We start from the raw sequence: 25,380 nt of genomic DNA, 5'->3' as shown, positions 1-25,380 counted from the left end.
GAGAGAGAGAGCGCAAGCGTGAGCAGGGGATGGGCAATGCACTAGACCCTAAGATTATTATGAAGTCCTTCATGAACTTAATTAAGTATGAGCGCAGTGACTGGAGTTATAAAATGACCCCAATGACTTTTATTTTAAATGTTATTAAAATCACTCCAGCTTCATTCCCATTAACTCTACTTCCTAGTTCAATGATACATTTTATGCAGTTATATTTTATGCAACACCAAAAGGTTTTTCAAACTGGCCTCTTCCTTTTAATTACAATTATAAGCTAATACAAATAGATTTTTAGAGTCACACAGAACTCTTTCTACTTCTGTTATCATAACTTACTCAAGAATATAGTTAGGTGTTCCATTTCCCCAATGGGTCATAACTCTTCCTCCATATATGTATTCTGATGGACCCATCTAAACCTAATCCTCAATATACAAAACTGCTCAATACTATGGAGACCTGAAAGTACATTTATGGCATCAAAACTCACTATAATCTTTATAATGTTAAAAAAAAATGTGTCATTAATCATCAAGACTGAACTTGACTGCTGAGCTTAGTTAGTTTCTGATGTTAACCTAATCAATTGGCAATAGATACAGATACCTCAAGATTGAAAAAAAAAAAATTCATCTCTAGATATCAAGAGAATCACACATGTCTGTCAGGTTAGGCCAGGTAAAGAAAATATAGAGATTAAATGGGAAAATATATTAAGAAGTCTTCCGCTTTCATTGAAAACCAAGTCAAGAACTCATGTCAATGTTTTAATTCAAAATGATAAGGTGAGTGTACTTAAGCTTTAACAGAAGACTAGGACTCATTTGAGTCTCCAATGTTCATTTGGTAGCAAATATAAGATACTGTTTGTGACAGGAGAAGCTGGATAACACCTAAAATGTTCATTCATTCAGCAAGTTCATTCATTCAGCACCTACTTACTAGGTGCTGGCCAGACAGAGATGACAATGACATGATCCCAAATATATGTTGCCTCCAATGTTTCATGTTAATTGTGCATTAAATTCTAAAGGTTAGTGAACTTACAGAATTAATTAAGTGTAAAGTTAAAACTCTGTGTTTCACCAGGACTGTATAATATAGGCACTAGTGTAGAATTGTGGGTTTAGTAGACATGCCGTCCTCTAAATTCACTCATGACTTGCACTGGGTGGATTTTTTTCTTTGCTGAGCCTCGTCTGACAGCTGCACAAGTTTCCTCTGGCTTCTCTCTTTTAATCAAGGGCTTTTTTGCAGGAGCCTTCATTCTCCACATCACAACTGGGTGCCGGGGCCCAGCAGGACTCTGAATTCGGATGATCTTCGTTGAAGCAATGTAAGACATTTTCACTGTTTGCACCACAGCATTCATTAAATTTTTGGCTGCTTGGATCAGGGAGGTGACACTGTCCAACTAGGAGGAAAAAATACCTATTATTCAAGAATGCAATCAGAAATTTAAAGAGATTTAATGTTACAGAAACTGAAATGTTCCACTTTGCTTTCACCCCAGAAATGAGTTAATCCCTATTTTATGTATCTGTGTAAATTATCTACATTAATCCATCCACCTAAATTTATCATTTATTTATCTGATACATAAATATATTCATATTCTCTTTTTTTAAAAAAAGAGTAATATTATTTATTATTTTTGATATGAATATATAGTAGGATTATATAACCAATAGCCTGATGAAGCCTAATGGTTACTATCATAAGATGATATTTTAAAGAGATTAATTTCCATCCTTGGTTTTCAGTTAAATGGATGCTATAACTTCTATATAATATTGTAAGGTCCAGGTCTAGATGGTCACTGCTTTCTTTGTAATGAATCTCCCTATACGCAGAGGTAATTCTGAGCCCTTTTTATAAAAGATGGCAATCCTCAAGAAAAGCAATTGTATGTGTAAGTTGCTTTATAAAAACAACAACTGAAAACCTTCTAGGAAATTTATAGTTTCAGATAAGTATTATACACACACACACACAGCACATACAGGTGTACACATGCATGTATACCATTAACTTCCATTAACCAAATATTTCCCAAATATTTTCACTGAAAAGTGTCTTTTAAAACAGAGAACTTTTAAACCTATCATGCAGTGTATTAAAGTAGATAAAGCCAAGTCTTTTCAATCAAATAAAGTTGAGGTTAAATTCCAGACCTGCCTTAGAACTTGGGCAAATCATTTAACCACTTTCATCCTAGTTTCCTAAAATATTTAGTAGAAAAAGTACTTATTAATGTTAAATAATGTGTGTCAAGGACCTACTATAGTGATTGCCAAAAAGCTGATTGTTATCAAATACATTTCCTTTGTTTCTTAGGAAGACTGACAAAATTGTCTAATTATAAAGATGAAGTACTAAAACAAATGGTTTCCCACATGATTTTGTTTTTAATTTTTGTCTTCTGGATTGTTCACAAAAATAATCTCAGGGAGAAATGGAGTGATATTCATAGAATTTTGCAAAACACTGTAGAGCTAAGCTGAGTTGGTTCATTTTTATACAACTAATGCTTCTGCCATTATTTTAGTTTGGCAGATTGTCATCCCCAGCCAACTCACACAGGAAGCTGTGCCTCCACTGTCACCTCTCTGTGATGTGTGCTGTCAGGGCTGAGACTCAAACACCGGCTCTGTGTTGCTAAAAATCCATCAGCAGCTGCGTGGCCTGAGTACTCTACCTTTGCAGCTCAAGGAGTCTCATCTCACATACAGAATAAATGAGTGAAGGAAAGTAGTAAGCTGAGGTTATGTGCCTGGGGCAGTGGTCTAGCTGGCTGCTTCCTAGGAAGAGAATTTAATTAGCTCCATTATATGCCAAGCCTGAAATTCTTGAAAAGGTAACACCAAAAAATATGTAAATGGAAAGGCAGTAGTACTGGGCAACTACACCTCTTTAAGTCGTTTTACTTACTGAAGCCAGAAATGTAAAAATCTGTGCATGTGGCAGGAATGACAAATACTCTGCAAACATTAAACAGGATTTCATGAAACAGTGACACGTATTTCAGAGGATACTTAGAGCTTTTCAATCTGTACACAGCTTTAAAGAACGAACACTAGACTTTGAATAGAATAAAGCACTTCATTATTAATGTTCTTCTACGGACAGATTAGAGGCTGAAATCTGTCCTTTAATAATTAAAAATTTTTATTCAAAACCCCTGGGAGCCAGTTTCTGAAAGTAGTTCCTAATCTCACCATAAGGAGAAGAAAATTTTTCTAAATGATGAATTAACATGAATAGTATTAAGGACCCTTGGTAGATTTCCCTCTCAAACATGAATATATCTGATTTACTCCAAGGGCTCTGTGCTACCATCAAGTCTTTCTTTCATAGAAGAACATTCTAGAGACCTGCTATCATTCAGAATTTCATTAGTGGCTTTGGCTTCTCTACCTTCTTGTCTTCTTACATGCATGTCTCCTCTTTTTGACTTTGTAATCTTATCACATGATATACCAGTGGTATATAGAAATCAGTATTTTAGAGAGGATGTTTAAGATCAATCCTTGCCTTAAAATGTAGATACTGGTTTGTCTTCTTTCTTCATTGAATCAGCAAAGCCCTGTCTATGCCATTGTGATCTCTCACGTGGATCTCTGACAAAGCCTTTTATTTTAAAATTCTAAATTGTTGTAGTAAAACTTCTCCTCTGGGTGACCCAGAAAAACCATAGGACCAATTATGCCCCTAGGAGAGTGTGAAGACTAGTTTTGTAGACAAATTAGGACAATTGCTACAAGAATGCTGCCATTTCATGAGGAAAGCTTGCCATGCATTCTATACGGATCTTTGAAATCTAAGAGCTATGTGTGCTAAGATGCATCACTCTGCTACTAGCCAAATCACTGGCCTCACAAGCAAGGTACACAGACAAGCCTAAAAAATTGTAGGACATTCTGTTCGAGGTCCAAGCAGTGGTGCAAGCTTACTCATGGAAAATAATTGCATGATTTCCTTGTCTGCAAAATTTTTTTATAAGTTTTCTTATCCAGGTCCACTTTGATAAAAAATTCTTTCAGGGAAGCATTCAATAGTACCTTCTTTGTGAAAACAAAGTCAAATTTGAGCTGGACAGTGCATCACTTTGGGGTTTCTGTGTTCAACTTATTGAACAAAGTTTTCTGAATTTTACAAATGCACCCGTGAGAGACAAGAATGTTTAATATACTCTAAAGGCTTAGTACAGGAAACCAATCAGACTATAAAACTCAGGTCCAAAAATTCTCATACCATCATGAATCACTTCCATTAACTGAACATTCTTTTAGGCGAATGCAACTTAAAATGTGTACCATAGAAGGAACTACTTTCCCTAAGATCTGGTAACATTCCTCTGTGATCTAGATGAAGTGTTCTTGGTCAGAGTATCAACCAAGAACAAAAATGGCTTCTAAGACCTCAAACCTCCTAAGGATTATATGTATATATGTGCATTCAAGTTTTCTAGCCACCCCCTCTTCCATAATAATGGACAAAGTTTTAAATAACTCTTAAAAGAGGATTTTGACCTAAATGAAAGGGCTTTGATTGAAATTGGAAGTCTGTTCTCTTACAACAGTAAATAGGAAAATAACCACCCTTCCTATGCTGGTGACTTGTCCTTATTCTTACAACTCTGGTGTAGCTTGAAAATAACTGTGCTTGGGGCACCTGGGTGGCTCAGTGGGTTAAAGCCTCTGCCTTTGGCTCAGGTCATGATCCCAGGGTTCTGGGATTGAGCCCCGCATCCAGCTCTCTGCTTGGTGGGGAGCCTGCTTCCTTCTCTCTCTCTGCCGGCCTCTCTGCCTACTTGTGATCTCTGTCTGTCAAATAAATAAATAAAATCTTAAAAAAAAAACAAAACAAAAAACCTGTGCTTAGTGGTCTACTAATGTTACAGTAAATTTCTCAATATTATCTATGTACAAACATAAATTAGTAAGCTCTGCCTCACTTTTTTTTGAAAATCTAAATAAATAGAGGAAGACCGTTTGGTAAATTGGCTTTTACCCTAACTGTAAGATATATCTTGCAAACAATCCAAATTATGACGATCTAAATAGAGTCCTATTTTATAGGAATCTTAGTTTAGTTTATTTTAGTGTCTCTGCTGTGCTTTGTGGTATGTATTCTGTGATTCCAGGCTACAGTACAAATTTGTCCAATTCTAAAAACATTCTCAGACAAAAGGTTCAATTCTACTTAGAGATATGTCTATAATGTTTTGCTATGGAAAAGGAGTAGTTCAAAAGCAATAAAGATATTTTCTTTTTCCTCATAAAATATCAATTTTTGTCCATGTGACCACTATACATAGAAAGTACGGATCTTTTTACAAAAACCAATGTTAAATACCTGTGATGTAGTCCTCCATAACTACAAGGTAGAACTCCTGCTGGTAAACCCTTCTCAAAATCCTATTGTGATATTGATAGCCAAGAGTAATTAAAAAAACGAGGTAATTATTCCTTCTTTTAATTTTCTAAGTTTCTCATCTACATTATGTCAGAACACCAGAATGTCTTGTACTATAGTATTCTAACTCCCCATATTATCAAATATGTATTTTATATGAGGATGCTCAGGAAGTGAACCTCACTCCCATTGATGTGGATCTGATCCCCTTGCACCTGGGCTATCACCTGGGGAAATCATCCTCTCCAACCCCTGTGTGAGCTGCCATGAAAGCTATTGCTACTGGAACTCCTGTGGAGGGAAAAACCTGTTGTTGCCTGAAAAGATGTATTTCCTTTCCTAAAACCTCCTGGGTAAACTGGTGCCAAGTGTAGACAATGAAATTCTTGTGAGTCTCAATGTTTACCTAAGCTTAAGACCCCTTGTTGATGTTGCACCTGCACAACACAATACTTGAAAGGCAAATGTGTGGAGTTTGGCTCCAATTATAACAACAACTTATAACTATTGATAATATCTATTGTGTGCTTCCTGTGTATTGGCCCTGTTCTAAGTAGTTGATATATATTAACTCACAGTAACCCTATGCGGTAACTACTACTCCTATCCATTTTATGGATGAGGAAACAAAGGAATTGGAAGGTTTGGTAGCTTGCTCAAGGCAATACAGCTATTAAATGGTAGAGCTGGAATCTAAGCCAAAGCAGTCTTGCGCAAGTACCTGGTGCTCTTACCCATTATATATCCTGCTTTTCAGTAATATGTCACTTTCAATGAGTGTTTATTTTTAGGTATGAGTAGTTGGAGAACTTGCACTAACATTAATATAATGCCTAAAATTAAAAATTGACTACCTAATAATGGATTTGGGGAAGGTTATAGAATTTTTGTAATGTATACTAGTACTAAAAAAAATGAAGTTATCTTACTTGCCAAGGTATTTTGTTAGGATGGTGATTTGATAATGTTTATATTCCATAACTTTTTAAAGAGTTTTTTTTTTAAATAGCAAATAGAAATAGTCATTTTTATAAGCTCCAAACAACTTAAAAACCTTTAGATTAATACTATTTTATAACAAAACTTTTAATTTTAAAATGTAGATCTCAATAACATAAAGAAAAAAACATAAACAAACCATATTATAGATTCTAGGACATAGAACTGCATAACATTATTTCATCTTTAAAATGTGTCATAATTTAAATACAAACAAAATTTTCTCTGGTTCTCAAACAAAATTAATTTGTTTACTTTGGCTTACAATAGAAACTAGTATTGGGAAAGAACTGATACAGCTCAATACTCCAAAAGCAAATAATCTAATTTAAAAATGGCCAGAAGACATGAACAGATATTTCTCCAAAGATATACAGATGGCCAACAGACAATGAAAAGATGCTCAACATCATTTATCAACAGGACAATCAAAACTACAATGAGGTATCACCTCACACTTGTCAGAATGGTAAAATCAGCAACACAAGAAACAAGTATTAGTGAGGATGTGGAGAAAAAGGAACCCTCTTACATTGTTGGTGGGAATACAAACTGGTGCAGTCACTGTGGAAAAGAGTATGGAGTTTCCTCAAAAAAGTAAAACTATACTATGATCCAAGTATCACACTACTGGGTAATTACGCCCAAAATACAAAAAACCACTAATTCAAAGGGATACATGCCCCTCTGTGTTTATTGCAGCCTTATTTATAATTGCCAAGATATGGAAGTAGTCCAAGTATCCACTGAGAGATGAATGGATAAAGAAGATGTGATATGTATGTGTATACACACACGTGCGCACACACACACGCACGCATGCACACACACACACACACAAATATTATTTGGACATAAAAAGGAATGAAATATTGGCATTTGCAACAACATGGATGGAACTAAAGGGTATAATGTTGGGTGAAATAATTCAGTACAAGAAAGAAATATACCATATGATTTCACTCATGTGTGGAACTTAAGAAATAAAACAAACAAAGGAAAAAAGAAAGAGAGAGACAACCTAATAGACTTTTAACTATAGAAAACAAGCTGATGGTTACCAGAGGAGAGACAGGTATGGGATGTGGGAAATAGAGGATGGGAATTAAAGAGTAAATTTACCATGATTTTTTTAAAATGATAAAAAAAAAAGAAATAAACAAACAAACAAACAATCAAACAAACAAACCAGGGTTTGGTCCCCTATCCCTGAAGGCTCTATTTAACGCTTAATTAATTTTAAAGTTTTCAGTTAAATTATTTAGAAATAAGTTAACATAGGTAACATGAAAGGACTCTGTGTCTGTATGTTGGTAGACAACGACAGCATAAATATTTCTTAAAAAACTTACAGATTTTTATAGTCTTTCTAACTTACAGGTGTCATTTTCATCTGTAGATTGACCTAACAGTGGTAGCTGCTCACCACTGGAAATGTTTAAATATATATTTGTCAGCAAAAATCCATCATCTAATTCAATATGTTTCTATTATCAATTCTGAGCCTCTCTTGAGGAACTAATTTTATCCCAATACTTGGTTAACATATTCTTTTGTTTCTGAACAGGTTTTTAGAAGAATGGCCTGTATTGAAAGCATTTTCTCTTTTCATATGCATTAAAAAATGTTAAACAGCCAGGTTGGCTTAACGAGAAAATCAAATTAGAGACTTTGTTAAGGCTAGTAAAAATGGAGTTACATATCCAAATTGAAATTGTCAAGCTTATAATTAAATTGAGAAGGTGGCTCCACTTTAAATATGAAGAGTTTTTCCAAAGGACCATTGATAGGATTCACACAGTAAATTCATCCCTTGCCAACTCTCCATTAGAACATGACAACAGAAAAGGACAACTTAAGTTGAAAGGGGGGAAAATCAATGCATGGAATAACTAAAGAAATTTAACACCACTGAGACAGCCAGACACGAAATGAAATATGACATTTATTCATTTGTAATATTGCCCTGTCAAAAAGCATTTTCAAAGCTAATTTTTTTTCTGAAGCACATACTCTAGGCTGAAAACATTTTGCATCATCTTAAAAGGAAATAATCACAAACAGAATAACACCAGTTCATGTGGCTACGCAGAATGCCTTTTAGTTCTGTTTGAAAAGACCTGTTCTAAAACCATGGTGGGTAACATTAATGAGCTCTCCCTAGCTATCTTTTAACCATTTTGACTTGAAGGCAAACACTTCACTGAAGAACTAATTTTCTATAACCATTACAGCCCAGGCACTAGTTACACAAATTCAGAAAAATTAGTATATTCTTTCCTGAGTAGTAGAGCTTGCAGGCAGGGGCGGGGTTTGGCATGTCTGTCTCAACATCCATGTTCCAATCTGTGCTTTCTCTTCTCTCTTACATCAGACAGAGCACTGAGGTCTACCCTCTCCACAGACATCTATTGTCTGTATTCAATCCGACATCTTGATGATGGCTGTGAGACCTCTGGACTGAGTGCAAAGGAGCACCAGTATTAGTCTTGGATCCTACTCTCATCTCTTGCATGATAAAAGGCAAGAAAAAAGTAGGTTCTGTGAAGCTAAAAATCCAAATGGCATAGTTTTCCAATCCATGCAGGGATTTCCAGTGCATAGATCCCTACTGTTTTTCAGATCTCTTTTGATCATCTGCCTACCATTTTAAACCCTCTATTAGTAACAGCCAACAATCCTTGTTTCATTTGCCTCTGCTACAAACATTTAGTAGAAGAGAACTGCTTATGACCCTAGCTCTGATCCATCGGTGACTTTCTCTCACTTTTAGAGAATCCCTTCATTGGGCAAATCGGTTTCCCGTTAAACGGACAGACGCCAGCCTGAAGCTGACAGACAGTGCTGGGTTGTCTTCAGCTAGCTGTTACTGCACTCATCCCACCCAAACACTCTTTCAAACTTCTACTTTCATCACACTTCTAGCACTTCGTATTCTCACCTGTTCTGCAGAATATTTCACCTAAAATAAATATAAAACAAAAAAAACAAGGAAATAAACAATAGCAACAACAAGTTAGAAACAAAACTAGGAGCGGCAAAATGAACCCCACTTAATCTAACATTTATTCTTAGCCGTTTCCACTAAAATGAAAGCGTTATCTCTTGCTCTGTCTATAATCAGAGCTACTAACTGAGCTCTAGATTTTATTTTCCCTGCCTTCTTGGGGACTGTGCACAATTAGTAATTCTTTTATACTACTGCATCTTTATGGTAATCCTTTATATTGACATTTTCATGTAATATTTAAATGTTCATAAAATCCTACTTTAAAACACAACCTGATTTGTTAAAAGGTTTGCTATATTCCCTGACAGTATTTTCCTCACTTCTCAGGCAATTTCTTATTTTCACATATGTAATTTTTCCTTTTTTCTAATAGATATTATCATATTATTAAATATATAATATATAAACTATATTATGCATAATTAAATGTATTGTGTATGACATGGATTACATAGTATATGCATAAATGTACTTATATATAGCATTGATATTGACATATGTATTAAAAATGATATAGTGCATAATTGATATATATAACATAAATATATGTAAATATAAAACTTTACATTTAAATATAAAATATGTAATATTCAATATTATCTAATATAACATGTATATTGAATTATTTAACATAAATATTAAATAATTCAATATATAATCTTAAGCATCTAGTTTCTTTCAATAAAATTTCATTTATGAGATCACCTAATTCTCATTCTGAAAAAACATTCCCAATGTAAAAAAATCATAGTTTATTTATCCATTCTACTGTTGATGGACTTTAAAGTACTTTAGGGCTATTATGAATAGCAATTTATGAATATTCTGTTACATGTATTTTGGTGAACAAATACATGAAATTTTGTTGTGTATGTACCTGAGAGTGCAATCCAGAGTCATAAAAATGCACATATTCAGTTTTATTGGCTATTTCCACATAAAAATTGGAAGAGATCCTGCAAATTTATACTTCCACCAGCAAAAAATGATAGTTCCAATTGCTGCATATCTTCGCCAACACTTTTTCCTCATATTTTTCACTTTAAGCATTTTGGCAGGTTTATAGTTGAGATTTTAAGTGGCATTTCATTGATAACGAATGAAGCTGAATATATTATCTTATGTTTATCCTGCATCTCGAGATCGTGCAAAATTCACTTAATTGTTCTTACACATTTTTCTAGATTCTTTTGGATTTTCCTGTATACAAGCATGTCATCTATGAATAATAACAATTCTATTTCTTTTTTGTTAGTTTTGTCTTTTTTATCTTTTGCATTATTGCACTAAGTAGAACTACCAGTGCAGAAGTGATGATACCAGGCATTTTTCATGTATCTTCTACCTCAGAGAGAATGTTTTTCATATTTTATCATTTATTTCTTAGTTACCTCATGGACAACGCATTTATTTTTATTATTATTTTTTTAATAAATTTTATTTTTTTTAAACATATAATCTATTTTTACCCCCAGGGGTACAGGTCTGTGAATCGCCAGGTTTACACATTGCACTACTGGGTATTTACCCTAAAGATATTTTTATTATTTTTTATAATTTTCTAGAAAGGGAGGATTTCTTATTTTGTTGTTGTTGTTACTGATTCCTACCCTAAAATACTACTATAAATGGAGAACAAACTGAATGGCTTAAAAAATTTGGTATTTGTTTAGGCTTTCTTTATGACCCAACATATGGTTAAATTTGGTATATGTCAGGTACACAAGAAAGGAATGTGAATCAGTATTGTTAAATCAATGTTGTGTTATGTCAGCTAACTTCCATTAGCATCTTATCAATCAAACCCAGAATTCCTATCTTAGCTATCAGGTAGCCACTGATCTCTGCTTTATATCACTATAGATTAGATGTCAATTTTCTAGGGTTGCATATAAGTGGACATCTAGATTATGTCTGTTTTTTGTTTTGTATCTTTCAGCATTATTTATATTTACCATATTACCATACTATATGTACTAGTAGTTTATTCTCTTTATTGTTGAGGAGTATTAAATTTTATACATATACCACTACTTTCAATCCATTAACCTGTTGACTGACTTAGTTTCCTTATAATCCCTTATTATTATAAATAAAGTGCCATGGCCATTCTTGCACAACTACTTCACAGCATAAGTTCTTATTTCTCTTGGGAAAATATCTAGAAATAAAACTGCTGTGTTGTATTTTAAGTGTATGTTTAACTTAAGAAATGAAACTGTTGACCAAAGTTATTTTCTCATTTTAAATTTCCACCAGCAATGATATGAGAGTTACAATTCTCAATGCCCTTGGCCATACTTGATATTTTCTATCTTTTTATATTTTTCACACTCTAGTCAGTATAAAGTACAATATAAAGTACTGTAATCTAGTTGCTTTTCTCTGATTATTAATTATATTGAGGATATGTTAGTGTACTTAAATGAACATTCAGATATCTTCTTTAATGAAATATCTGTTAAATATTTCGCCTCATGTTTGGACTATCTTTCTATTCAGTTTTAGTGTTATTTATATATTCTGTACACAAGTGCTTTGTCAAATATCCATATTACAAATATTTTCTTGCAGCCTGTTATTTCTCTTTCCCTTTCTTAACTGAGTCTTTCAAAAAGCTCAAGTTTTAAAATTTGATGTAGTGGAATTTATCAACTTATTTTATTCTTTAGTTAATGATTCTCCTTTCTCACTGAAAATTTTTTGGCTACCAAACGAGTTTACCAAAACTTTCTTTTATTTTTTTTTCTTTTATGTTTTCTTCTAGATGTTCAGAGTTTTAGATTTATATTTAAGGTTATGGCCAACTTCGTATTGATTTTTGTTTGTGGAGTAATATACAGCACTGTTCTTTCTTTTTGTATAGATATCCAGTTGTTCAAGCACCATTTAGTGAAAATGCTCTTATTTTCTAAGTTATCTTAAAACCACTGTCAAAGTTAAATAAAGCATCTCTCTCTCTCTCTCTCTCTCTCTCTATATATATATATATATATATGTCTATTTCTGGACTTTCAATTACTTTCCATATCTATGTTTATACCAGTACCATACTATTTTGAATATTGTAGTTTTATATTAAAAAAATGTATGTTTTATTTATTTGAGATGAAGGGAGAGAATGTGGGCATGAACTTGGAAGCAGGGAGAGGAGCAGAGGGGGAGGGAAAGGTTGACAAGCAGACTCTAGGCTGAGCATGGAGCCCTATGTGGGGCTTAATCTCAGGATACTGAGATCGTGACCAGAGCCACTCAACCAATGGAACCACCCAGGCGTCCCTATTATTAAGTTTTGAAGTAAAACACGTGCAATATAAATTTGTTCTTTTTAACAATTGATTCAACTGTTTCAGGTCATTTGGATTTCCACACAATTTATAGAATCAGCTTGATAAATTCTACAAAAATGCCTGTGGGAATATTGATTTCTATTATGTTTAATATATTGATTAATCTAGATAGAAATGACAACAATATTGATTCTCATTCTATGAACATAATATAGCTTTCCATTTTTCAATGTTTAGTTTTTCTCAACAAGAGTTTATAATTTTCAGTTTAAACATCTTGTATATATGATGATAAATTTCCCCTCATATTTTGCTTTTGATGTTACTATAAAATTTATTTTGAAAATGTTATTGTATTTTTTATTGCTAATACATAGAAATACATTTGATTCCTAGGTTTTTTGTTTTGTTTTGATTTTGAATTGGTTACATTTTGGTCTTGTTTCTTGCAACATTTCTGCTGTTCACAAATTGTCTCCAGGAAGAAATTCTGGATGAAGTTAAGGCTCACACTTTACGTAATTTTTCCTTTTCTCAGGACTTACAATCTTCTAACAGAATCCATTATTTTAAAATAGTACAGATATATATTTCATTCAACATTATGGTTGCTCACAGTAGGAAGGAAAACCCAGATTCATTTATTTATTTTGATAGAGAGAGAAACCAGGAGCACATGAGTGGGAGGGTGAGGGGCAAAGGGAGAGAGAGAGAGAGAGAGAGAATCTCAAGCAGACTCCCTGCTGAGCATGAGTCTGATGTGCAGCTCAATCTGACAATCCTGAGTTCATGACCTGAAAAGAAATCAAGAGTTGGGTGCCCAAATGAATGAATCACCCAGGCGCCCCTATCTATATTTAATATATGTCTCTTTTTCAAGTATTGCATGATGTTTCCTTTATTCCAGTTTGGACATTTTAGTCCTTACCTGTTCTTTCATTTACCTGTTATGTAATATAATTACAAAGTCAGGTTATGTTTACAACTATTTTACCATTCATATTTTATTTGACATATTTATGTACTATCTATCTTTATCTTTCTTGTTTCTTTTGTGCTAATGAAATATTTTATATTCTTCCATTTTCTTTCTCTAGTACCTCCTCAGTTATAGATACATTTTAACTACTTTTGTTTTGGTTAGTCTAAAGATTAAACCATTCTTTGATTTACTAAGGTTTAGTATAAAGTATTACTTTGGAGCTCCTGGGTGGCTCAATTTGTTAAGTGTCTGACTCTTGATTTTGGCTCAGGTCATGATCTCTGGGTTGTGGGATTGAGCCCTGAATTGGGCTCCGAACTGAGCAGGGAGTCTGCTTGGGGACTTTTGCTATCTCACTCAGCCCCTCCCCATGCTCACACACTCTGTCTCTCTCTAAAATAAATAAATACATCTTTAAAAATATATGCATAAAGATTATTTTTATCATTCTTCTGTAATACTATAATATAGAAAATTCTAATTCTTCTTACTCATATAAATTTTACAATATAGTTATAATGAATTTTACTTCTAAACAGATTTTAAACTCAATAGAGCAATTATAGTATTTTTTTGTACTGCCAGATTTTTAAAAATTCTCACATATGTATATTTTCCCCTTACATTTCCATGTTTCCATTTTAGAAAATTTTCTTTCTATATAAAAATCTGTCTTTAGTATTTCTTTTTCAAATGGACTGGTAGTGAGTAATCCTAACAGTTTTTATTTTTTCTTAAAGAATCTTTACTTCAGTTTTATTTCTGAAGTGTATTATTCTTAGTTATAGAAATCTAGACTGGCACTTATATTCTTTCACTTTAAGGAGATCATTCCATTTTCTTCAACATTCCATCATTTCTTTTGAGAAGGCTGTTAATAAGTTTTTATGAATCTCCTTTGAAGAAAGAGCAGGTCTTTCCTCTCTGGTTGCCTTTAAGATATTAACTGACTTCTTTTTCATCAGTGGTTTGACTGTGATGTACCTAGTTGCCAGATTTTTTTTTCTTCTACATCCTGCTTTGAATCCACTGGTTCTCATGAATTCATGAGTTAATCTGCTTTGTAAGGGGAAATTCTAAGCTATGATTTCCTTGAATATTGCTTTTGTTTCCTTTTTACTTCTTTTTCTTTAGAGGATCCAAATACAGCCATGTTAAATATTTTGTGCTTATTCTAAATGTCTCTTATCTGGCTTTCTACTTGGTGGTGGTAGAGCCATTGGTTTATCCTAAGCCACCACATTCTATCCAGAAATGGAAGTTTTCTCATTTTAGCATGAATTTTAGTCTTTATGGTTCATGAATTCTTAATCAAAACTGCTGAACAGTTTATCCTTGTTAAAAACTTTCTTCCTGGGGCACTTGGGTGGCTCAGTGGGTTAAGCCACTGCCTTCGGCTCAGGTCACGGTTTCAGGGCACTGGGATCGAGCCCCATGTCAGGCTCTCTGCTCGGCGGAGAGCCTGCTTCCCCTTCTGTCTCTGCCTGCTTCTCTGCCTACTTGTGATCTCTCTCTGTCAGATAAATAAATAAAATCTTTAAAAAAACAAACAAAACTTTCTTCCTAGTTTCACCTAGTTTATCCATTTACCTCTCAGTTTGCACAATGTAGAACTTTCTTGTGCAGGATGTTTTTTCCAGATGTTCCTTAAGTATCTGGGTTTTAAACTCTCCCCTCACTGTTCCTCCTCAGTCTAAGTCCACTCATGGACTTCCAAGGCTACGATTATGATTAATTTGCTTACAGTTATGAATATGATTCTCAAAATTCATCATCTTAGCTCTAAAATTCCTTACCTCACTTAAAAAAATATGAACTGGTCAACCATGTAAGCAAAAACTACAAATCACCTTTGACTCATCATTGTCCTTCACCAATCACCTCTAGTCAGTTAACACAGCCCTCAATCCAATCTGATTATCTTTCCTTCTCTACCATCACCACCCTAGTTATCTTCTTTAACTTGGACGACTGCAATAGGTTTCTGGGCTCTATCTCTGCATTTTCCTTCCTCTCAGATTCATTTTCCACAATAAGGCAAACATTACCTAATCTCTAAAAACAAATCCATTTGTTTTACAATACACTCTGGGTTTGCATTGGATTTTAAAATTTATCTTTTTTCTAAACTTTTTGCTATAAGTTACAAAGCATTAGGTAATCTTCTCTCATCCTGCTTACTCAACTTTATTTTTTGCTTTTATATTATGTGGCCCAGCCATAAAATGAAATTAAACTAGACTAAAATATTTTCGTTTCTAAATATGCCACGCATTTTTTTTTTCACCTCCAATCCTGTTCATAAGCCATCCCATTTGTTGAGAAATAGCTTCTTCTCCTTACATCAGAGGACTCCCTTTCCCTAATTAGGTCTCACATTAATATCATTTTCTCAGGGAATCATTGAATGATACCTAGAATAGGCTGGATCATCTTTTTATATGTTGTTATAGCATTCCATATTCATCTAACATTAGAGTCATCATAAGGCAAAAAGATCCACAAGTTTCCTTTCAGTGTAATTATAATAAAAATATATTTCAGCGTTGGTTGTTAAAATTAAGTGTGATAACATTTATAATGTGCTAAGGTAGGGTTTTACACATCACATAAACATACATATGCACAAAATGAAGCCATGTCTTTTATAAGTTTTTAAGGTGAACTGGCAAATAATACATCATATAATTCAGAGATTTTGATGAAACAAAACTGAAGACAAATTCTATCTATGTTTTGAAAACCTAAGAACAGCAGAAGAACATTTCTTGGCCACGAAAGGTGGAGGGACAAGTACTGTGACTCCCATCCCAACATACACACACACACACACACACACACACACACACACACCACACCACACCACATTTCTCAAATCAGTATGAGACTAGCTCTGTTTATCACAATCCTTTAGTGAAAATATTGGTCAGGGTCCAGTGAGGAAAACAGAAACTATTCCAGGTGTTTCAAACACAGAATGTAATACAGGAATTTGATTATTGCCAGGCAATTCTCAACTTAGTAGCAGCAGCATGAACTGTTATTCCTGGTACGAAAGGATATTAAAAAGATGAGACTGTGAAAGTAGCTAAAACCCCAAAAGTAGATGATTATTTATCAATAGTCTACCAATTCTCTCTCATTGGTTAAACTGAGCTGGAAATGAGCAGTCAAAAAATCTTTGGCAGAGAAAGGTTCTGAGAGCAATAGTAATCATGACTAGCAAAGTGAGATTTTATGTCTTCTCAATCTCAATATGCCATTGTTTCATTCATAAAATTTCATAGTACTTACTTTAACATTTCTGTGAGTATAACATGTACTTTATTTTATTTTATTAATTTTTAAAAATATTTTATTTATTTATTTGACAGAGATCACAAGCAGGCAGAGAGGCAGGCAGAGAGAGAGAGAGGGAAGCAGGCTCCCTGCTAAGCAGAGAGCCCGTTGTGGGGCTCAATCCCAGGACCCTGAGATCATGACCCGAGCCAAAGGCAGAAGCTTCAACCCACTGAGCCACCCAGGTGCCCCTAATGTGTATTTTTAAAAGGAAGTTCATATGTTTGTGCTCTCATTCAATCAAAGAAATATCTACCAAAGTCAAGTAGTTATTTTCCCTACCTCTGTCAATAAAATAAAACATAGGAGAGTGATGGCTTGTTTAACTCTCAATGCTTTTGCATACTTAAAATCTGTAATATCCTGTCAAACATGCCTATGCTTCTCTAGAAAAATTCTGGTATTTTGTTAGGAAAATAGAGACTGCAGAAGTAAAAAGGGTACATAAATAAACTTTAAATTATTACTAATATACATTAGGTTACACACTATATATTTATGTATAGAATGTGGTTTTCTGATTTTAAGAAAAATGTCCGCTTCCCTGTTGTTTTGTTGAAGTACATCTGAAATCCTGACTCATATTGCAATTTTTTTTGTAACCAGCTTTTCCAGAGTCTTTGAAGATTTGATCATGGTTTAACATGACTCTATGAAACATAGTATTGGCTTCTACTTTTTAATTAAAACTTAATTTCATAATTATCTAGTAAGTAAGAGCTATAATGGAAATATGACTAGCTTTAGACAATAGCTAAAACAAAATCTATGAGAAAGCTGCCAGTTTTCTGGACTCCTGTGTATCTTTTTAATATGTTTCCCATAGTCTCATTTAACTAGTACATCTAGGTACTACTCCAGCCCCATGCTTGCTATGGCCTACAGAAACTACAATTATGTACTGTGTTAGTGGTTTAAATCTAGGATAAGAAGCAGCAGTATTAACTCATATGATTATTGCTTCAGCCACACACTAGAAGGAAAGGGCAGCAGGTAACAAGACAAAGCAGTGCTTCAGAAATTATTACAGGAGAAGCCTAGAGCAACAAAATGCTGTTGTCTCAGATGTGAGGTATGGAATATGTCAGGTGTAAAAAATGCACCTTGAGGAAAACAAAGTGTCTTTAAAACAACTGTCTTCTATTTGTTTAAGACTCACAAACTTTGTATCTGAGAGAATATCAGAGACTGGGAAAGTGTCGACAATGGGGAAATACTAAAAAGTTCTCTTCTTGAATTTAGTCTCTTTTCAAATCAGAAATCACTCTCATCCTGCCTAAAGTATCTTATAAAGCACAAAACAATCTTCCAGAGTCTTTCCCTAGATAAGCACAGCTGTTTCCTCATTGAGGGGATGAGATTCAAACACATTTCAGAGCAGCTGCTTGTTGCCCTCCCAGCTGCTTAGAATATGGGAAACTTTGCTGGCAAGCCCCAAACCAAAGCAGTAGGCATCCAGACTATCCCCTGGGCACTGGGATTAAGCAGGCAATAGAAGTTTGAAGCCCTGTGTGTTTTTTTAATCACTGTGATCTAAGCCTCTGTGTGAGTTTAAAGAATAAAGCCCACATTGCAAGGGTGGTTCAATATTCTCAAATCAATTAATGTGATACATCACATCAGTAAAAGAAAGGATAAGAACTATATGCTCATTTCAATAGATGTGAAGAAAACATTTGACAAAGTACAACACCCATTCATGATTAAAACCTTCAACAGAGAAGGTTTAAAGGGAACATACCTAAACATAATAAAGGCCTTATTTGAAAAACCCATAGCAGACTTCATACTCAATGGGAAGAAAAAAAAAAACTGAGAGCTTTTCCCCTAAGGTAAGGAACTAGACAAGGAAGTTCACTCTCACCACTTTTATTCAACATAGTACTGGAAATCCTAGTCACAGCCACCAGACAACAAAAAAGAAATAAAAGAATCCAAATTGGTCAGAAGTGAAACTTCCACTATTTTCAGATGACATGATACTGTATCTAGAAAACTTAAGACTTCACCAAAAAATCGCTAGAACTGATACACAAATTCAGTGAAGTCACAGGATAAAAAAAGATGTACAGAAATCTATTACATGTCTGTACACTGATTATGAAGCAACAGAAAGAGAAATTAAGAAAATAATCTCATTTATAATTGTAAAAATATAGTAAGACACCTAGGAATAAACCTGATCAAAGAGATGAGAAACCTGTACTCTGAAAACTATAAAACATGGATGGAAAAAATTGAAGATGATACATTTGTTAATGGAAAGATATTCCATGCTCATGGATTAGAAGAACAAATATTATTAAAAATGTGTATACTATCTAAAGCTATCTACACGCATAATGCAATACCTATCAAAACAAACAAACAAACAAACAAACAAAACAAATAGCATTTTTCACAGAAGTAGAACAAAGAATCCTAAAATTTATATGGAACTGCAAAAGACCATGAATAGCCAAAGCAAGTTTGAAAAAGAGAAGCAAAGCTAGAGGCATCGAAATTCCAGACTTCAAGTTATATTACAAAGCTGTAGTAATCAAAGTCATATGGTATTGGCGCAGAAACAGATAAACAGATAGAGCAGAATAGAAAATTCAGAAATGAATCCACAATTATATGGTCAATTAATCTTCAAAAAACCAGGAGCACTTGGTAGCTCAGATGGTTAAGCATCTGCCTTCAGCTCAGGTCATGATCTCCAGGTCCTGGGATGGAGACCCACACCATGTCAGCCTCCCTACTCATTGGGAAGTCTGCTTCTCCCTTTCCCTTTCCCTCTACCTCCTCCACCCCAACACCCTGCTGGTGCTCTCCCTCTCTCTGAAATGAATTAAAAAAATAAATCTTTAATCTTCAACAAAGCAGTAAAGAATCTTCAATAAAGAGATGGGTAAAAGTCTCTTCAACAAATAGTGTTGGAAAAACTGGTTAGCAACATCCAAAAGAATGAACAGGATAACCTTTTTATACCATACAGAGAAAGATCTAAATGTGACACCTGAAACCATAAAAATCCTAGAAGAGAACACAAGCAGTAACTTCTTTGATGTCAGCTGTAGCAACTTCTTTCTAGATATGACTCTTGAGGCAAGGGAAATAAAAGCAAAAGTAAATTATCAGGGTTACATCAAGATAAAAAATTTCTGCAGTTAACAACAAAACTAAAAGGCAACATATGGAATGGGAGAGGATATTTGCAAATGACATATCCAATAAAGGATTAGTATCCAAAAGTATAAAAAGAACTTATAAAACTCTATCCAAAAAACAAATAATCCAATTAAAAACTGGGCAGAAGACATGATGGGCATTTCTCCAAAACCATATCCATATGGCCAACAGACACAAGAAAAGATGTTCATTATCACTTATCACTTATCATTGATGAAAATCAAAACTACAATGAGATATTACCTTACACCTGTCTGTATGGCTAATGTCAACAACACAAGAAACAAGTTTGGCTCTGGAGACAAACTAAATGAATCCAAATTTTTTCCCTAAATCTCAGTTTTCTCCTCTGTAAAATAGAAAAGCCACATCTACCTCATAGGATTGCCATGAAGATAGATTAAGTACATGTATGGCACAAGCAACTGTATATATGCTGATTCACTATCATTATGATGATTCACTATCATTATGATGATTATCAAGATTTTGAAAACAAGAACTTCCCTCTCCCATTGGTTACTGCAAAAAGTAAAAGGATGAGGAAAGATGAAGTTATTAATAATGACCCCCATTTTGTAAATTTATGTCAAACCCACATACTTAAAATATTATCTAAAACCTTCATAAAAATTCTGTGAGGTAAGTATCATTTTTTCCTGTTCATCAGATAATTTATATAAGAACTATGACTCATAGAATTTCAGTGTCTTGTGTGTGGTCACACAGGCAGAAAGAGGTAAAGTTCGGATCAAAGCCAAATCTATGTAACTCCTAATCCTCTGTGTTTTGTTTTTTTGTTTGTTTGTTTGTTTGTTTTTTGTTTTGTTTTTTGTTTTTAATCATCTTGTACTAACTCTCAAAATAGGAAATGTTTTAGAATTTAGTCAAATGTCTTTTCTCATTTGGGGCTGAGATCTCCCAACCTATTCTTTTTACTTTACCTCAAATATTTTTCAGTGAGATATCTCTTCTCTTTAGTCAGGGAGCCTTCTGGTTTTAATCCTGACCACATAACTCTGATAATAATCTCCACTCAGTTACTCTGAATGACATTCCCCAGAATAACTCTTGTCCTTCAGAAATGAGTGCCAGATGTGAGTACACAATAACTCTCCTACTGAATCTTAATTGTACCTTTTCAAGAGAAAGATTAACTTTTGTGACGAAAACTATTTGAATTTACAGGTAAATCTCTATTTATAGACACTTGTTTTTGAGTGTTTATTACATACCTAATCATCAATGAGCTGAGTGTTATGGGGTGAGTGTGTATATGAGTGTGCATATGTGTGTTGTGTTGCCCACTTGAGATGCCAAGCATTTTCTTTACTGTCTTTAATCTCACCATTCAGTTTTGAACATTCATAGGTCCAAGAAATGCAACGTTGTAATGATAAAACACAGTGGCTATGAAAAAGAAGAGGGTTATCCTCTAGATCAAAGCTTTTAATCTAGAGGTCTAGACACACTGTTGCATTTCAATTACTTGTGACATGTGTCACAGGGTCCATAATTTGCTGGTAATAATAATAGTTCAAATACTGAAATTGGAGAATGATTTACTGTTTTTCCACAAATTAGAGTGGCATCAGGGTTATCTCTCTAATTATATCCTTTCATTCACTTGCATTTTGATATACTTCCTGAAGTGAGAAAGAAGGGGAGAGTTAAAACTAGGTTCCTAGTAATCAAGCTATTATCCCACTTTATCAATACAGTATTCAGTGAAGTGGCCCTTCTTTTGAGAAATATGTTCTGCATATGAAATTTGTGTTATTGCAGAAAAAAAAGGAAAAGGAAAAAGTCTGAGATATTCTCCTTTAGGAACTGAAACTATGCTTTGGTTCATTTTCCACAGTGATTTCTGTGCTCATAGTCATTTTCCCCTTTTTCCTTAATAACTAAATGCTATATTTACTTAGGCAGAAATATGACCAAACTTGAAGGATAAATCATGATTGGTCTATCATCCTTAATAAATGATTGGTCTAGGGGTGTTTCATATGACTTGGTCTTCACTGATAGGATAAGGGAAAGTTAGCAGACTTTCTAGGATGATTCTGGAAAAGATTCTTTATATAATTAAAGATCATGTCATAAAAATGGGAACTATCACTCTTCTTAAAAGTAGTTGTGCAAAAACTTGAAATTTGGCTACTGTATCTATATTGAAATTTTAAGAGAGAGATAGAACACAACAAATACAGATGATGACAGAGGGGAATATGGAAAGAACTCAAGTTAAATAACATTATGAAACCTTGGAACAACCATTATCTGGACTTCTAATTATGGTTCAAATCATTGATAATAAATTTTGTTACTTGGCATTAACAGCCTTCTTCTTTTCACATCTTATTGCCAATTTTCTAATCCCAGTCTAAAGTAGTTCAGATGAAGATGATGTCATCAGTCTCATAGCTGGTGTTCCACATTCCAACCATCTTGGAAACTTTGATTGCAGTTATTTTTCTGCAGTGTTTTTTGTTTGAGAACATAAGACTGTTCTTACTATGAGTCTCATACTATGGGCACTACGCTTTGCACTGACTTCTTAATTTCCCAGATCATATCTTTACATAAGCATGACCGCTCCTTTTGCTATTGCTCACCTACACTTACTTCATCCTGTCCCTGCACTTTGAATCCTAAACTATTTTAACTGTGGAAGTACACCATATTCAATCAATTCATTTCTATTTCTAACTCTAAAATCCAGGTTTTAATGCAAAATAATCTATTATTTCAATGAAAACTGTGTCTATATATATGATCAAATCAACAAGATATGTGGATATTGTTCAATGATATTCTGAGAAAGAAACAAAAACATGGGCAGAGAAGTCACTAAAATAGGAGAGGTTAACATTCTGGAAGAATGGAAAGAGGTCAAGAGAAAAATGTTGATTGAGGCACAAAGGCAAGCTCCCCTAAGAGTGAAAGATCTTAGATACCAGGTGGTCAGAATTTTCACATTTGGTAAACATTGATTAGGTCCCAGGAGAAGATAGGTAGTCATTCATTTTCAGGAACTCTGTTTTTTTAGAGCAGGCACTGGGCCCCAGCACTGCAGAACTAAAGATGTCACCACTGAATAGAACCAGGGCATCATTGAGAGAAAAGAGATGGCCAACTGGAGAAGGAGCAATGGCCAGAGAGATACTTGGTTTTGAACATATATGAATACACCTTCTTACACTCCCATAAGCAACTAAAGTTACAAAAGTTGTAAAAGAGTGAAATTTGAGTTCTCTCACTATAAATATGGGTTATTAAGGCCTAGGAAATTTGGGGCTGTGACACTCATCTTTTGTTTTTGAAAAGGTACATTTGAATCTATCAAAATCCTAGAGGAGAACATAGGCAATAATCTCTTCAACATTGGCCACAGCAACTTGTTTCTAAACATGTCTCCAAAGGCAAAGGAAACAAAAGTGAAAATGAACTTTTGGGACTTCAGGATCAAAAGCTTCTGCACAGCAAAAGAAACAGTCAACAAAACAAAAAGGCAACTCACAGAATGGGAGAAGATATTTGCAAATGACACTACAAAGGGCTGATATCCAAGATTTATAAAGAACTCTTCAAACTCAACACTCAAAAAAAACAGATAGTCATGTCAAAAAGTGGGCAGAAGACATGAACAGACACTTCTCCAAAGAAGATATACAAATGGCTAACAGACAGATGAAAAAAATGTTCATCATCATTAGCCATCAGGGAGATTCAAATCAAAATCACATTGAGATACCACCTTGCACGAGTTAGAATGGGCAAAATTAACAAGACAGTAAACAACAAGTGTTGGGAGAGGATGTGGAGAAAGGGGAACCCTTTTACACTGTTGGTGGGAATGCAAGTTGGTGCAGCCACTTTGGAAAACAGCATGGATATTCCTTAAGAAATTAAAAATGGAGATACCCTACGACCCTGCATTTGCACTACTGGGTATTTACCCCAAAGATACAGATGTAGTGAAAAGAAGGGCCATATGTACTCCAATGTTCATAGCAGCAATGGCCACAATAACCAAACTGTGCAAAGAGCCAAGATGCCCTACAACAGATGAATGGATAAAGAAGATATGGTCCATACATACAATGGAATATTACATCTTCATCAGAAAGGATGAATACCCAACTTTTGCATCACCATGGATGGGACTGGAGGAGTTTATGCTGAGTGAAATAAGTCAAGCAGAGAGAGTCAATTATCATATGGTTTCATTTACTGGTAGAGCATAAGGAATAACATGGAGGACATAAGGAGAAGGAAAGGAGAAGTAAATTAGGGGAAATTGGAGGGGGAGATGAAACATGAAAGACTGCAGACTCTGAGAAACAAACTGAGGTTTTGGAGAGGAGAGGGATGGGGGGATAGGTGAGCCTGGTGAGGGGTATTAAGGAGAACATGTACTGCGTGGAGCACTGGGTGTGGTGCAAAAGCAATGAATCTTGGAACACTGAAAAAGTAAAATTAAAAAAAAGGTATCTTTGAATATATCTTCAATTCTTCAGGAAATACGCTATTCAAAGGAGGAATAAAGACTTTATTTTGCAAGGAGATGAGAAAATACACTTTGTTAGGCTCCCTTTACTTTCAGGATTCTCAGAAATGAATCTACTGATTCCATGGAGATAATTTGTCCTGACTCACATTTATATTTTCTTTATTTCATTGTTCTGTTTACAATTGTATCAGGTTTCTGAATTTTTCTCCTTTAGATATCTGGTAATTATGTCTGATTGTTGTGTATAGTCTGACTTAAGCAGAAGTGACAAGGTAACCTGTACCAGAACTTTGGCAAATTGAAAATGCTTGGAGTTTTTGTTGTTGTTGTTGTTGTTGTTATAGTTGTTGTTTGTTTGTTTTATAGAATTCTTATTCAGAATCTTATAGCATGTAAGGAAAGTATCCCTTAACAATGGTACAGATAATGCAGCTTGAGTAAAAATTAGCTGATTCTAGTATTTCATAGTTTCTTATTTATTTTGTCCTTTCATTTATCAAGATGATTTGGTGTAACTTAGGTTCATGGGCAACATCCATTTCAATTTATGGAAAAGTTCTTACACTGTATATAGAAGTTTAGGAATATCTCCAGTGGATAAACTATTATTGGTAGTGATACAAACAAGTTAAAGCTCAGCCTTCATGAATATATA

General features: G+C 34.2%; 1 protein-coding gene across 4 annotated transcripts in view; it reads right to left on the bottom strand.

Annotated features, from left to right (window-relative positions):
• Positions 1–941: 941 nt before the first annotated feature.
• CTNNA3 (catenin alpha 3) overlaps positions 942–25,380 on the bottom strand; it is a 1,751,355-nt gene continuing 1,726,916 nt past the window's right edge. For all 4 annotated transcript variants that reach the window (XM_032842041.1, XM_032842013.1, XM_032842022.1 and 1 more), the window contains exon 18: positions 942–1,414. In XM_032842041.1, coding sequence (XP_032697932.1) covers positions 1,127–1,414 — 288 coding nt within the window. In that variant the 3' untranslated portion in view covers positions 942–1,126. The remainder of the gene's footprint in view (positions 1,415–25,380) is intronic.

The sequence above is a fragment of the Lontra canadensis genome, unplaced genomic scaffold (genome assembly GCF_010015895.1).
Source record: "Lontra canadensis isolate GAN:19392208 unplaced genomic scaffold, GSC_riverotter_1.0 scaffold3, whole genome shotgun sequence".
NCBI lineage: Eukaryota > Metazoa > Chordata > Mammalia > Carnivora > Mustelidae > Lontra > Lontra canadensis.
Note: the sequence above shows the minus strand (reverse complement) of the source record. Positions and strands in the feature narration are given on the sequence as shown.